Raw genomic sequence first — 14,852 nt, 5'->3', positions numbered from 1 at the left:
TTCTTTAATGAAAATATCCATAAGTTATTATTCCTTCATCCCAAATATAGTTACACACCAACATTAGTTCATCGCCCATATTAAAACATACAACACCATAAATTGTCCTTGGCCTCAGTATAATAGATGTATTCGAATTTACAAAATTATTAAACTTAACGGGGACAAGTCCACATCGCTATTCCTTAAATTGGATTAGTCATTTTTCTTTGGGTTAACTTTCCTAGGATATATATGCATCAAAGTCTACGGTTGTGATGAATGAAACTATAGTGGAACTACCATTGTGAGATTTCAATGAAATCTCAATAAGTGAAAACCCATAATAGCATTAAGAATGAGAGACAATGACGATGAATATGAATGCACAAGTTTTATGTAAATGAGTCTAAAAACACATCATAAGTAAGGTGAGAAATCACCCTATGAATTAAACACATATATCATAAATATGGCAAGGAATCACCCTCTGATCGAAACAACATAATCATGAATCATCTTACGTAATGTCAAGTACTGGGAATCATTCCACTCATTTGGCACGAACAATCTTTTTACCCGGTCAACACGTGAAATACAACCACCAAAACAGCACTGGGAATCACTCAACCTGTTTGACATGGGGAATCTCTCAACCCTGTCAACAAGTGAAATACATCCACCAAAATAGCACAGGAAGCACACTCCGCCTGATCAACATGAGAACTCTCTCTACTTGCGTTATCATGTGGAACAGTACGGAAATGCCCCAGCCCGATCAACATGGGCAATCCCTCTACCCGAGTGAAACACATGGCAATGTGCAACTAAAAATGGCACGATGACTCCTCAATCTGATCCCATGAGTACAGAGCACTTAGAAATCACATCACTTGAAATCACATTATCAAAGTAGTCATTAATCATAATGAGAAAAACATGCACTTTCATAAGAGAAAGGGGGTGAGAACTAGAACATGAAATCTGAATACAATTTACCCCACATTACTAGTGCAGTAGTAGGAGTGAACCTACCTTAAAGTGACTAAATACTAAGGATTGCACTCGAGTTGTTGGTCTCTTTGTTGGTGAAGACACTCAGCTTTTAGCCTCCTTAAAGTCCTGAACATGAAAGAGAAGAAAGTGTACTGAAGTACTTATCGATCTTGAAACTGAGATCAAGACAATTGTCCAAAATGTCTTATATACAATAGCACTAATCCTGATTTATGGTTGACTGAAAATGTGATTTTCAATTTCAGTCGTCCACGTGTCCACTAAACTAAAAAATGGTAGAGACTGAGTGGACTGACTGGACAAGGCGTGCATGTCCCTATAGCCTAGGAAATGGGTGCACAGTTTGTCTCTCCTTATGAAAATTCCTCATGTGGCCTTAGGCCTTACTTCTAAGGTCAGTGGTATGGCCTTCAAGTCTGTATTCCTCCTCTCTCAGGCACGCTCCTATTGAGACATCATTGCTGGAGCATGGACCTTGGTATGTCACCTTCTGTCATCTCAGCTCCTCCGTGTTATATCAAAGCATTCCCTAGTTCTGTATTGGGCTTTCCATTCCCATTGCTCGCCTTATGTATAGTCAGCACATCCTTTGCTTAGTTAGTATAGAGTGAACCTTCTTAGAGCATTCACATTGGCTTGGTCAAATGGGAAAGTTAGTTAAAATTTACATAATTGATGTCAAAAACACTTCACATTGGATTGGCCAAATCTAAAATAAGATGGACTTCTGCTACAGTGGTTGGCCAAATATGAAGAACCACAATTGATTCACCAAACATTAAAATACTAATTTCTCACTCTAAGCAAACATTAAAATTTCACTCCAAGCAAAAATACTATTTGGTTTGTAATTAAGAAATTTAGATAGAAATTTAGATGAGTTTAATAAAATATTTTTTGTTATTAGCATTAAATGACTTTTGAAAATATGATTTTTTTAATATTAATTTAATTAGAATATAATTATTATTAATATTAAATTGGTAGAATTATAAAATGTGATACAAATAAATGAAATAAAAAATTATTAATTTAATAATATTTTATTATTATATAGATAATGAATGGCTAATTCAGTGTGGGGATTGAATTTAAATAGAATAGGCAAATGCAAAAAAATGTGATATTAGCTAAATTTTGAAGATACATTTGGCAAAGCCAATGAGGATGCTCTTAGTTGCCTTGTTTTCCTCGTGCTACTCATACTGACTTTGCTCGCTAGCTACTCGCCCTACTTCTTCCAGGTGGAGTTTTGGCCACACGAGGGATTCCTACACTTGAATCAGCTCAACCCTCACAACTACGGGTTGGGAATCCATACAAAAGGATGACAACACTAGGTGCACTACTAGCATGTCCATCCTAGCAATGCAATATGCCCCTTAACCTCATGATCATCTTTACTATCATAACATACGTTACTACATATCTTAATAATATTCATACTATAATAACCCAAAATAAATTTAACGGATGAATTTTTTAGACCTTAGAAACAGTCGTGAAATCCCGAAAAGACTTCAAATCGAGCAACCGACTAGGTTTCAGTCTGTCAGTATAGTCAAATCCCGACCCACTATGATGACAGAGTTGTCTTTCTATTTATTTAAGGCACTTAGGAGTACAAGTTGGCGAAACGAGTTATACCATTAACCTTGAATGAATATTTAAGACTTTACAGTACAATGTTACATTTCCTGTTTTCTAGATGAATATTAACCTAGAGTGCCTTTTTATTTAATTAAGGCACTTAGGATTAGAATTTGGAAAAAAAAATTGAACAACTAGATTCATTTGATTATTTAGGATTTAATGGTATAATAATAAATTTTACAATTTCTCGGGTGAATAGTAACACCTAGGATAGTGCCATGTGGCAACCGGTTCAAAAGATTGTCAAATCGTTATATAGAATGTCCAAATCCACTAAGAATCGCTAGGATTACTTTTTGGTTTGACACATGACACAATCCTAACCATTCATTATAATAGTAATAGGACACTTGTCACATGGAGAATGTAATTGTGATGGAATGAAGGGTAAATCAAGCCACGTGATCATCCCACCTAAACCAAACACTATTTTGACCAACCAAAAGAGGGTTTTAATTCTAATGAAACCCCAAACCAGAATTCAACCGAAACCCTAAAATCTCATGTGTTGGCCAAAACCCTAAACTTGTTTTGCAAACCCTAAAGTGGCCAGTTTTGATTAAGTGTTTAATCACTTGATTAAATCACTTCCTCATGCTATTAACCATTCAATTATACACTCATACACCACTAACCACTCTTACATTTTGGTAATTACTCTAGGCCAAGAAAGTTTTAATTTGGACTTGATCCATTTGAAACCCTAAATGAAACCATTTCTATACCCTAAATTAAAGCCCGCTCGGTTAGGCCCATCTTTGGCACACCAAAAACCACCACCAAGCCAAGCTTCTTGAGGAAGTTTCTTCCTCCTCCCAAGGACAAAGATATGGCTGGCATGCTACTCATTTGCTAGCCCAAATACTTACTTGATGGAAATAGAAAATTTTACAAAACCACCACCCATCAATTCAGCTTTGCAACAGAAAACCATGGGCTTTGTAGCCCACAGTTTCACCACCTTTTTGGCTACCAACCTCATATAAAAGTGGCTTAACTTAGCCACTAAGTCAGCCCCTCATATACTCCCTCACGTCCTCTTCATTTCCTCCCTCAATTGTACAAATTTCCCTGACTTTCCTAGAGCAAATAGAGTGAGAGTATGAGACAGTTTTGCTTGCCTCATTCCAGATCATTGTGAGTATTTCTTTGACTCAATATTCTTGTATTTTGTCCTATATTGAGTTAAGTTTATGTGAATATGTGTTGAAGAATTGTTCATGGATATTTGATTGGTGAAAATTGGATTGGTTGATGCAAAGGTCTCGGTGGTGACAACTTTGATGTTTGTATGAAACTTTGATAGTTTTCTGAAGTTTTTGTTAAATTGATGAGTAGATCATGATATGTTAAAGTGATAACATGTTTATATAAAATTTATGAGTTGATTCAAAGCATGTTTATATAAAAGAGTTTAAATAAAAGAGTTTGCATGTTTTTTAGAGGTTGAAACTGGATGTCTCATAATAGTTTCTGTTTTGGAGTAGTCGTGATGTTTGGTTCTAAAAACTTGATCTAATAGCTTTGATATTCATATATGTGGTTTTTTGAGGTTTTTATTTATGTGTTAAGATTTTATTTTTGAAGAGTTATGGTTTAGATCTTTATTGGAAGGATTTGTACATGCAAATGTTTGTTTAGGACTCAAACTAGAGGCTCTCGGGTTGGTATCGTGCTTTGATGAAACTTTTGCCATGTGATGCTAGGTTTAATTCTTAGATGTAGTTAGAACTTGATTGTGAGGTATATAGTTGTACTTTTTGAAGATTTATTGCATGAAAATAAGGATATAGTGATTTTGTTTTAAGTCCAAAGCATGCTAGGTTTTGGTGTTTTAGTGCAAGCCGATTGTTTTGTGAAATGTTTTGTGATTTTTGGTTGGTTAGTAGCACCTAGGTTTGAATGATAATCATGTTATGAGAGTATTTTTGGACTTTTGGAGTCCATGGAGTTGATTTGGAAAGTGCCAAACCAAGAACATCAAAGATTGGTTATATTTGACCTAAATTTGGTGTTTTGGCATTTTTGTTGATTTGATGAGTTTAGGATTTTTAGGAAATATGTATGTTAATGTTCTAGCATGATTTTAGAACCTAGAATTTGATTTTCAGGTGTTGCAAAAATCGGTTTAAGCATGTTAATTTGATGGTTGGTGAAATTGTAACAAAAATCATGTCTTCACTTGCAACAAAAATCATGTCTTTGTCTATAACAAAAATCAGCCAAGGAGTAGTTCTCCTAGTTGTATTTTGTTTTAAATTTTCGGATTTGAGATTTGGATTTAGGATAAAATTTAAATGAAGAATGTAAATTTTGATAAGATTTGGAGTTAGAAAGCAAAATTCTTATTTTAGGGGAAAATTTATAATTTTCCACAAGTAGAGGGGTAACTTTGAAATTTTAGCCATAAGTCAGTAATTTTTATATTTATAAGTATCTAGTAAGATATTCTAACCTTAGAAATATCTCATTTCAGTTCACGCTTTGTAACAGTCTACCCAAAATTCAGTGGATGAATTTCTTTAAGCTTTAGCAATATCGTGAAAATTTCGAAAATGTCTCACGAATCGAGAAATCGTGTAGGTTTTAGTTTATCAACTTAGTTAGTATCTTACCCACTTTGGTGACAGAAATGATATTTTATTTATTTGAGGTGCTTAGGAGTTTAGAATTCAAAAAAGGTTTACGACATTAGTCTCAGATGAATATTTAGGATTTTACGGCGCAATAGTACAATTTTTGTTTTCTCGGTGATAGTTGTTTGAGGCACTTAAGAGTCAAAATATGTGAAATGAATTGCACTATTAGTTTCTTAGGATTATTTAGGATTTCATGATGTAAAGCTATTTTGCCATTTTCAAAGTGAATAGTAACATCAGTGTTAGCACTTAGTTCATTTGTTTTAAAATCACAACGTGGATTGTCCAAATCAGTATAAAGAAGTTTTATTTGGATACTTGGCACCAAGAAGAACCTTGAGATGGAAATGTGAATGAAATAAAGGAAAATCAAGCATTGTGATCATGCCACCTAAATCAAACACTTTTCCATCCAACCATTCATTTTTGTGCTAAACCGAAGAGGTTTTTAGCCCTAGTGAAAACTCAAATAGTTGAGATCCAATTGAAACTCTAAAATCTTGGTGAAAACTAAAATTCTAAATCATTTCCCAAACCCCAAATGGTTACCCCAAACCCTAAGTGTTGGTCAGTTTTAGCTTAGTTTTTAATCATTAGATTAAATCACTTCTACATGCTATTAACCATTCAAATTCATGTTATTACACCCTTATATATTCTTTTATTTCTTGGTAATTTTATTGAGATAAGAAAAATTATATTTGGGCTTGAACTTAACCGAAAACCCAAAGTGAAGAAACCTCAAAATTGAGCCTATCAGCAAGGCTCATCTTAGGCCCATCGAAAGCCACCACCATGGGAGGCTTCTTGAGGAAGTTTCTTCCCCCTCCCAAGGCCTAGAAAAGAACTGACACCACCACTCATTTCAGCCCTCAACAGTCCTTTGATGGAAGCCATAAAGTCTACAAGATCATAGCCACCCACTTAGCCAGAACATTTCTGCTACCAACAACACCTTTTTAGCCCTTTGTCCCTCAATCTTTGGCTCCCAACCTCCTATCCAGAAGCCATTCAGCCACCCATGTCAGTCCTACTTATTTTATAAGTTGTTCCTTGCCTCCCACACATTAGAACTTGCATTCACAATCCTTTTTCTAGAGAGGACATGAGAGAGAGTCTTCAGGCAAATTTTATGGCTATTTTTGCTCAATTTTCCTAAGCCTTTGTAAATAGATTCTTATAAAAATACCTTCATATAAGTTGTTATTATTTGATTCTAGTTTCCATTGGTTCATTTTTTGTAATCTTTCATGGAGATTTCATTAGTGAAAATTCTTTTTAAGCATGCAAAGGTCATACTAGGCGACAATCTAGATATTGTGTGAATCGTTGATTGATGAGGTTTTTGGTAAGATATTGGTCCAAAATTTTTATGGTTTAGATTTAACATATTAACATGAAATTTGGATTTAAATTTGTTGCATAATAAGAGATTTAACTAAGAGTTTTGTATAATATGAGTAAGTTAGAAACTGGAGGTGTAAAAATAGTTTCTGTTTTGAGTAAGTGTTTACATTTTGTCATGGAAGCATGATCATATGGTATTTTTTTTTTTTTTATAATGGAAACTGCTTTCATTAATAAGTAAAGATTACAACATAGAATCTGACCAAACAACTTGTTCAATACAATAAGAACAAGAACCCCACCAAGTTATCAGATCATCTATATTCCATGCAAGTTTAGCCAACCCATGGGCTGCACCATTGCCTAATCGGCTATTGTGTTGAATAGAACAACAAGGAAATCTTAACATTAGCTGCTTAATTTGTTGCACCAGATTGCCGTGGAGGGATCTTGATATGGAGTCACTTTGCACTTCATTCACCATTAGTAAGGAGTCACTTTCAATAACCAAATGAGAGATACCAAGGGGAAAACAGAACTGGAGGCCTCTTAAAATTGCTAGCATCTCTATTTCAATAGGGTCTTTGACATCATTTTCTTTTTTACTAGTTGAGAAGATGATTTCAGCCTTTGAGTTTCTCAGAATAAGGCCCACACCAGAGCTTCTTTGATTTGCAAAAACAGCCCCATCCACATATAGCTTCAGAAACCCAGGTTCAGGGGCCACCCAGCGACAAGCATCCCTGGGTCCTTGAGAAGTCAGAGCCTGCAAGTGAGTTATGTGGGAGGATAGGGCCGCTTCAGCAACTTGTAATGCTGGTATGACCACATCTTCATGGATCATCTGGTTTCTCTGATGCCACAATCCCCAAGCTATTAAGAACATCTTTTCTAGTTCCCCCTTACTACCTTTTTACTGTACATACAGAAAAATTGAAACCAGCTGGTGTTCATAGCCTCCGTTGGAAGATGAGGAAAAAGGAAAGACTACACCTCTCTAACAGTTGGACAACTTAGAAGTTCATGAGTGATATCTTCTTCAGCTACCTTACACCATCTACAAGTAGACTCTACAAGTACGTTTCTGGACTGGAGATTCAACAAGGTGGGTAATTCGTTTCTAGATGCCCTCCATCCAAAAATTCTAACTCGGTTTGGCATATTCATCTTCCATAATTTTTTCCAAAAACTTCTATGGATTTGAGCATTAGAGCATTCCTCTCTATGTTCATTTGTCCCAAGTGAAGAGAAAAACCGATAGCCACTTTTAACACTATAATTCCCGTTCTTTTCATGCTCCCAGATTAACTGGTCAGGACAAGGGTCAGAGCTTAAAAGAATCTTAAAGATAATTGCTGCTTGAAGGGCTGGAAAGTGGCATTGGATTTTTGTGACGTCCCACCACTTGGTTTCTCTGTCAATTAGTGTGTCGACAGTAGCAGTCTGGTGTATAACTTCGAAACTGGCTAGTTGAGGAAGGAGCTTATGCTGTGGCAGCCAGTAGTCAGACCACACATTGATTGATTTCCCATCACCAACTTTCCATCTACATCCTTTAATCAGGTTTTCTTTTGCCTCCCAAATGCCTCTCCAAACATAATAGGGATTTGCACCTCGTTTAGCATCTTGGAATCTTAGTTTTGGAAAGTATTTGGCTTTAAAAATCTGGTGTAGCAAAGACTGTTCTTCCGACATGATTCTCCATCCCTGCTTAGCAATCAAGGACATACTAAAAATCTGAAGATTCTTGAAACCCACCCCACCATTCCCTTTGGTCTCACACATTTTCTTCCAGCTAATCCACCTGATTTTCTTCTCATTCTTCTTTTGACCCCACCAAAAGTTAGCCATCATGCTCTCAAGTTCAGCACAGAGGGTTGAAGGAAGCTTAAAACAGCTCATAGTGTAAGAGGGAATAGACAAGGCCACAGCTTTTATCAAGATTTATTTGCCACCTTGAGACAACACCTTTTCCTTCCACCCTTGGACTTTGGACCAGACCTTGTGTTTTAGATAAAAAAAAGGTCTTTTTTTTTCTCAACCTACCACGGGAGGGAGGCCGAGATACCTGTCGTATTGTTGGTGACGATTTACCCCCCAAAAACTGAGAATCTCTTGTTGTTTTTTATAGAGGACATTCTTACTAAACACCATAGAAGTTTTATCTTTATTTACTCTTTGGCCCGATGCCTTTTCATAGGTTTCCAGCAGGACTTGAATTTGAATATTAGTAGCCAGGTCAGCCTTGCAAAATAGAACACTATCGTCCGCAAAAAGGAGGTGATTTAGTCTTGGAGCTCCTCTACAAATACATAAACCTTCAACAAGTTTGGATCTCTTAGCTTTCATAAGGAGAGAAGTCAACCCTTTGGTGCATAACAAGAATAAGTAGGGGGAGATAGGGTCTCCTTGCCGCAGACCTAGGGAGGGGAAGATTGGGCCTTTCGGTTCCCTATTGACTAAAACAGAAAAGGAGACTGAGTTTGTGCATAGCATCACCAACTTCGTGATTTAATCCGAAGAGAAGGTCCCGACATTTTATTCTTGCAAGAAACTAGTTTACAAGGCAAAGTCATGGAGAAATTAAAATTCAGAATTGGTTTTACCAACTGCATGGCAGTGAGCAGTGAGGGGAGAAGTGGGGGCTTGGCTTTGTACTGGAACAATAATTCTCAGCTTGAAATCCTTAATTTCTCGAAACACCACATTCATGCTTTGGTCACCAATAAGGAGGGGGATGATCGTGAAGGAGTCTCGTGGTATCTGACTGGAATTTATGGCCACCCGGAAGCATCAAGGAGGCTGGAAACTTGGAACATGATTAAATCTCTGGCAGTCACAAGTGATCGAGGATGGTTAATGATGGGTGATTTTAATGAGATCCTAAGTAACTATGAGAAAAGAGGTGGCAGAATCAGACAAGAATGCCAAATGAGGGACTTTAGACAGTTTCTAGATGAGTGTGAGATGATGGACTTGGGCTTCAATGGTAACCAATTCACTTGGTGGAATGGTAGGGATCAGCAGCATAGCATTTGCGAGAGATTAGATCACTTTCTAGCTAATATGCAGTGGAAATCTCTAAATCTGTTGGCAGAAGTTAATCATGGCTTTGCACCTTATTCCGACCACGTTCCTATCATCCTCACGACCCAAGATGACAGAAGACACATGGGTAGACAAAATACTTTCAAGTTTGAGGCCATTTGGGCGGACGAACCAGATTGTAAAAAGGTCATAGAACAAGCCTGGTCAAGAACAACGGGCCAAAGCGAATTATCAGTTATCATGGAAAAAATTAAGTGATGTGGGGAGAAACTTCAGGTATGGAACAGAGCCTACTTTGGCAATGTGAGAAGGAATATTGAACAGGCACGATTGCAATTAAGGAAGCTACTACATTCTAACCCCTGCCACCTAAGGAGTGACTGTCTCCGTGATGCTAGATCAGAGCTTCAGAAGTGGCTAGAAAGGGATGAACTATTGTGGAAACAAAGAGCTAAAGTTAAGTGGTTGCAAGTAGGCGATAAAAATACCCGGTTTTTCCATAATAAAGCTGCCCAAAGAAGATAGAAAAATGTCATTAAGGGTGTGAAAGATGCAACAGGTGAATGGCAGACGGGGAGCTTAAGAGATCAGATAATCACAAACTACTTTCATCAGTTGTTTAATTCCACTGGTCAACAAGGCCAAACTGATTTCTTAGATGACCTTGCTGGGAGAGTTTCAGATGATATGAACTCTTCTCTTACAAAAACCTACTCGGCAGCAGAAGTATCACAAGCCTTGAAACAAATGAACCCCCTTTCAGCTCCTGGTCCCGATGACATGGCTCCCATCTTCTACCAAAAATATTGGAGTATTATTGGTGGAGAGGTGACTGAAGCAGTTTTGAAAGCACTCAATTCTAGATCTTTTCCAGCAGGACTTAACCATACTTTCATTACCTTGATCCCAAAAAGAAAAATCCAGTTGAGGTGGCAAATTATAGACCAACAAGCCTATGTAATGTCCTTTACAAGATCATCTCAAAGGTCATTGCAAATAGGCTAAAAACCATCCTTGCTGATGTGATCTCCTCAACTTAGGCTGCTTTTGTCCCAAGCAGGCTGATCACTGACAATGTGCTGGTAGCGTACAAAATGGTTCACTTCCTGAGGCAGAAAAGGAAAGGTAAGCAAGGTTACATGTCGCTAAAGCTTGATATGAGCAAAGCATACGACCGTGTAGAGTGGAATTTTCTAGAGAAGGTTATGCTAATGGTTTGAAAGTCAAAGCATATGGTATTGATGTTTACATATGTTGTCCTTAGGAATTTGATCTATATGTTAGAAAGTTATTTTTGTGGAATAATGGTTTTGATCATGGTGAAATGAAGTTTTATGCATGCTAAGGTTTGGTTAGGACATAAACTTGAGGGTCACCATATGTTTTGCATTTTGATACAATTTTAGCCATGTGATCTTAGATTTCATGCTTAGATCATGTTTATAACTTGAATATAAGGTATATGATGTTATTTGTGAAAGATTTATTTCGTGAGAAATTTGGATCTAGTGGTTTGATCTAAAATCAAAGCATGTGGTACTTGGTTTTTGGAGTTAGCATGTTTAGAACCGATTAATTTGGTTGATGTTTTATGATTTTTGTAGTCTTTGACTTTTTTGTTCAAGCATGTTATTTCTTGGGATTGACTTCTAAACATGTTAAGAGTATGTTTATTGACTTTCAGAGTCCTTAGAGTTTATTGGAAGGGAAATAGTCCAATTTCATCAAAGAGTTATTTGAGATTTGGTGTTTTAACACTTTTCTTGTCATGAGGAGTTTTTTATTATTTTTAAGTGTATGTTTTATGTTCTTAGCATGATTTTAAAGCATAGGATGTTATCTGTAGATATTGCGTAAATTGGTTTGAGTAAGTGGTTTGAAGTTGGTTAGAATTGCAACAAAAATCAAGGTTTTTAGCCCTAGAATGTTTCGGCCTAAACCTAGTTCTTATAGTTCTGATGTGTTTTAAATTTTTCTGATTAGATATTTGGATTTAGAAAAATAATTTACATGAGGAATGTAAATTTTGGTGAGTTTTGAAGTTAGGATGCAAAATCCTTAATTTATAGGTAAAATGATCATTTTTTCACAAGTAAAAGGGTAAAATGATTATTTTTCCATAAGTCAGTAATTTTATGATCCTAAGTTTGTTGATGAGAAGTTGCTAACTTTTAGAAATATCTCCTTTCAATTCAAGTTATTTTGTGCTAGTTTACATCACACTACAATTACTGTAAGTTGGCCTCTAATTTACTCTCAAATTACTTGTGTATATATGGGGGTAAGAAACCATCATTCATGTTTGTTATGCTTATATACATGTTGTATTATGCCATGCCATGATTTCATTCCAAGTACATAGTTATCTGTTACACGTCATGTCATGTCATTTAGCCACACGTATATGTCACGTCATGTTAAGCTATGTCATCTATCAGTTCATTTCACGACACGTCATTGTCATACATGTACAATCATCATGAAAAATAGTATTTTCTCAATCAATCATGTATGAAACACTCAGGGTGTAATCACTATGATTGTCTAGTATCTCCATTGATAATTCATGCAAGGTACTTCTGGTGTAATCATTCTGATTGTTAGAGTACCTCTACTAAAATGCTCATGATGTAATCATTCTAATTGTCAGAATATTTTCATTTAAGTTATTACTAGGTACTCTTAATGTAATGATTCTGATTGTTAAGGTATCTCCACTAAAATGCTCATGGCGTAATTATTATGATTTGTCAAAGTATTTCATTAAAGTTATTACTAAGTACTCTTGGTGTAATCATTCTGATTATTAGAATATCTCCATTAAAATACTCATGGTGCAATCATTTTGATTGTCTGAGTATCTCTAACAAAATATGTTAGGTGGAATAATTCTGATTGTTCACCTATTTCTGACGAAATAACTGGCAAAATCATCTTGATTGTCAAGGCATTTCACGTTCATGTCAGTTCAAGTATTTTTAGTTCATGATCAATTCATGTCATGTTCATGTCAGTTTTAGTTTATGTTAAGTCAGTTCAGTTTCATGTTAGTATTCATATCTTTTTACTATCATGCATGCAATTGTAAACTGTAAGTTTAAATTGGTTGGTAACTTGTTGAAATTTTTTATCAAATCTCACTTGGTAGTCTCAACTACCATTCCCCTCAAATAGTAAACCATGTATCAGGTCAGGAGAACCTGTGGACGATCATCTGGACGAGGTTGATTAGACTGCAACGTGACAACGAGGAGCTCTTCACGTCGATGCTCCAATTTCTGGATAGGATTATGGCTTTCCTAGCCGAGTTTTGCGCAAGTTACTCATCAGGCTAGCCTAGTAATTATTACGTTCATTTTATTATGTAAATAAGGAGCTCCATCTATAGTACTAGTAATGTTATAGAAATTTTGGACAAGTACTATAACTTTTGGACGTCAGTTATTATATGTTTATGAAATATGTTCATGTTAATTTGGGATATGTTATATTTGGTGTAGAGTAATGCTCAAGAAAAGAATTATCCAGTACAAATATTGTATATTGCTAGATGCATGCTAGGTGCATTGCATCTTTATCTGTCATGAATGAGGGCAAGTAACTTTTTGTTACATGTCACGATGCTTCAGAGTCGGCCAAATCCCAAAATGAATCTTGGGGCATCACAAGCTTTTTCACGCTACACTTTTCATAACACTAATCACTGTAAGTTGGTCTCTAACTTACCTACCTACCTATAGTATGCTTATGTCTGTATGGTGGTAAGATCTATTCAAGTTATGTTCATGTTTCCTTTAAGTTTATTAAATTGAATTATGTTATACCATGCCATGTTGTTATATATATTAAGCATGAATATCTGTCACATGTCACGATCATCATGTCATGAAGTATATATTTATTTGTAAATTAGTTTCTTACTCTCAGTGTTTTTACGTATGTTTGATGGTAAGGTCGTATCATTTATAATCATGTTCATTATTGCTTATTATATGCTTTGCCACGTCATCATGTTTATCTGTTAGATGCCACGAATGCCATTTTATCTGTTACAAGTTCATTTGTCACATGTCCTGAATGTTATGCAATATGCTACAAGTTCATGTGTTACAGGTCATGAATGCCATGTCATTGGTTACAAGTTCATTTGTTACATGTCATGAATGCCACATTATCTGTTACGCGCTTACATGTCACATGCCATGAATATTATGTCATTTGTTACTGCACATGTTTATCTGTTACACGTCAATTGTTACATATAATGAGTCACACATGTCCATCATGAAATACTTTTCAAGTCAGTCGTGCATAGGTTATTCATGGCGAAGTCATTATAATTGTCTGAATATCTCTAGCAAAATACTCATGGCGTAATCATTCTGATTGTTAGTGTATTACCATTAATAATTATTACAAGGTACTAGCGGAATCATTCTGATTGTTAGGGCATCTCTATTAAAATAATCATGGCGCAATCATTCTGTTTGTCTGAGTATCTCTGATGGAATACTTTAGGCAGAAACATTCTATTTGTTCAGCTATTCTTGATGAAACAACTAGCTTAATCATTTTGATTGTTAGGGTTTTCCATTCAAACATGTATATGTTAACAAGGTCTCATGTTCACACTATCATGCCATATTTATGTCAAGTCACGTTATGTTCATGTCAAGTCACGTTATGTTTATGTCAAGTCACATTATTTTCAAGTCAAGGTCATGTCATGCTTATTTTCAAGTCATGTCACGCATGTTCAAGTCCATGTCATGAAGCATACATGCCATTTACTGTCATGCATGCTTGTTTATACTATTGGTAGTTTAGGAACCTTACTTGCTAAGATTTTATAACTCTCACACTGTGGTAATCTCAACTATCATTCCTCTCGAAATAGTAGACGATGTGTCAGAAAGTAGAAGAAAAGTGCATGACTACTTGGGGGATGTCGAATAAGCCGATGAGGAACTGATAGTGGGGTTGGTTGAGCAGCTTGACAGTTAGATTATAATTATGTCTATCTGTAACTAAGGAGATATAATTTTAGTAATTTACTTGTTTTGTTACAAGCTGGTTGGAACTAAGATGGGACTTCTAGTTATGTGAATAGTATGGATTATATTATGTTTTGGGATATAGTACTTCTGGTAATTGAGTATTGCTCAAAGA

General features: G+C 35.9%; 2 protein-coding genes across 2 annotated transcripts; one reads left to right on the top strand and one right to left on the bottom strand.

The window, feature by feature from the left end:
* Window positions 1-6,879: 6,879 nt before the first annotated feature.
* Window positions 6,880-7,521, bottom strand: LOC108992400. Its single transcript, XM_018966960.1, has one exon. The coding sequence runs from the start codon at window positions 7,519-7,521 to the stop codon at window positions 6,880-6,882; it is 642 nt and encodes a 213-aa protein (XP_018822505.1).
* A 1,688-nt stretch (window positions 7,522-9,209) lies between these two features.
* On the top strand, window positions 9,210-10,903 carry LOC108992401. Its single transcript, XM_018966961.1, has 4 exons — window positions 9,210-9,869; window positions 9,960-10,154; window positions 10,254-10,511; window positions 10,724-10,903. The coding sequence occupies exons 1-4, from the start codon at window positions 9,210-9,212 to the stop codon at window positions 10,901-10,903; spliced, it is 1,293 nt and encodes a 430-aa protein (XP_018822506.1).
* The last annotated feature ends 3,949 nt before the right edge of the window (window positions 10,904-14,852 follow it).

This window comes from Juglans regia, chromosome 12 (assembly GCF_001411555.2).
Source record: "Juglans regia cultivar Chandler chromosome 12, Walnut 2.0, whole genome shotgun sequence".
Lineage (NCBI taxonomy): Eukaryota > Viridiplantae > Streptophyta > Magnoliopsida > Fagales > Juglandaceae > Juglans > Juglans regia.
Note: the sequence above shows the minus strand (reverse complement) of the source record. Positions and strands in the feature narration are given on the sequence as shown.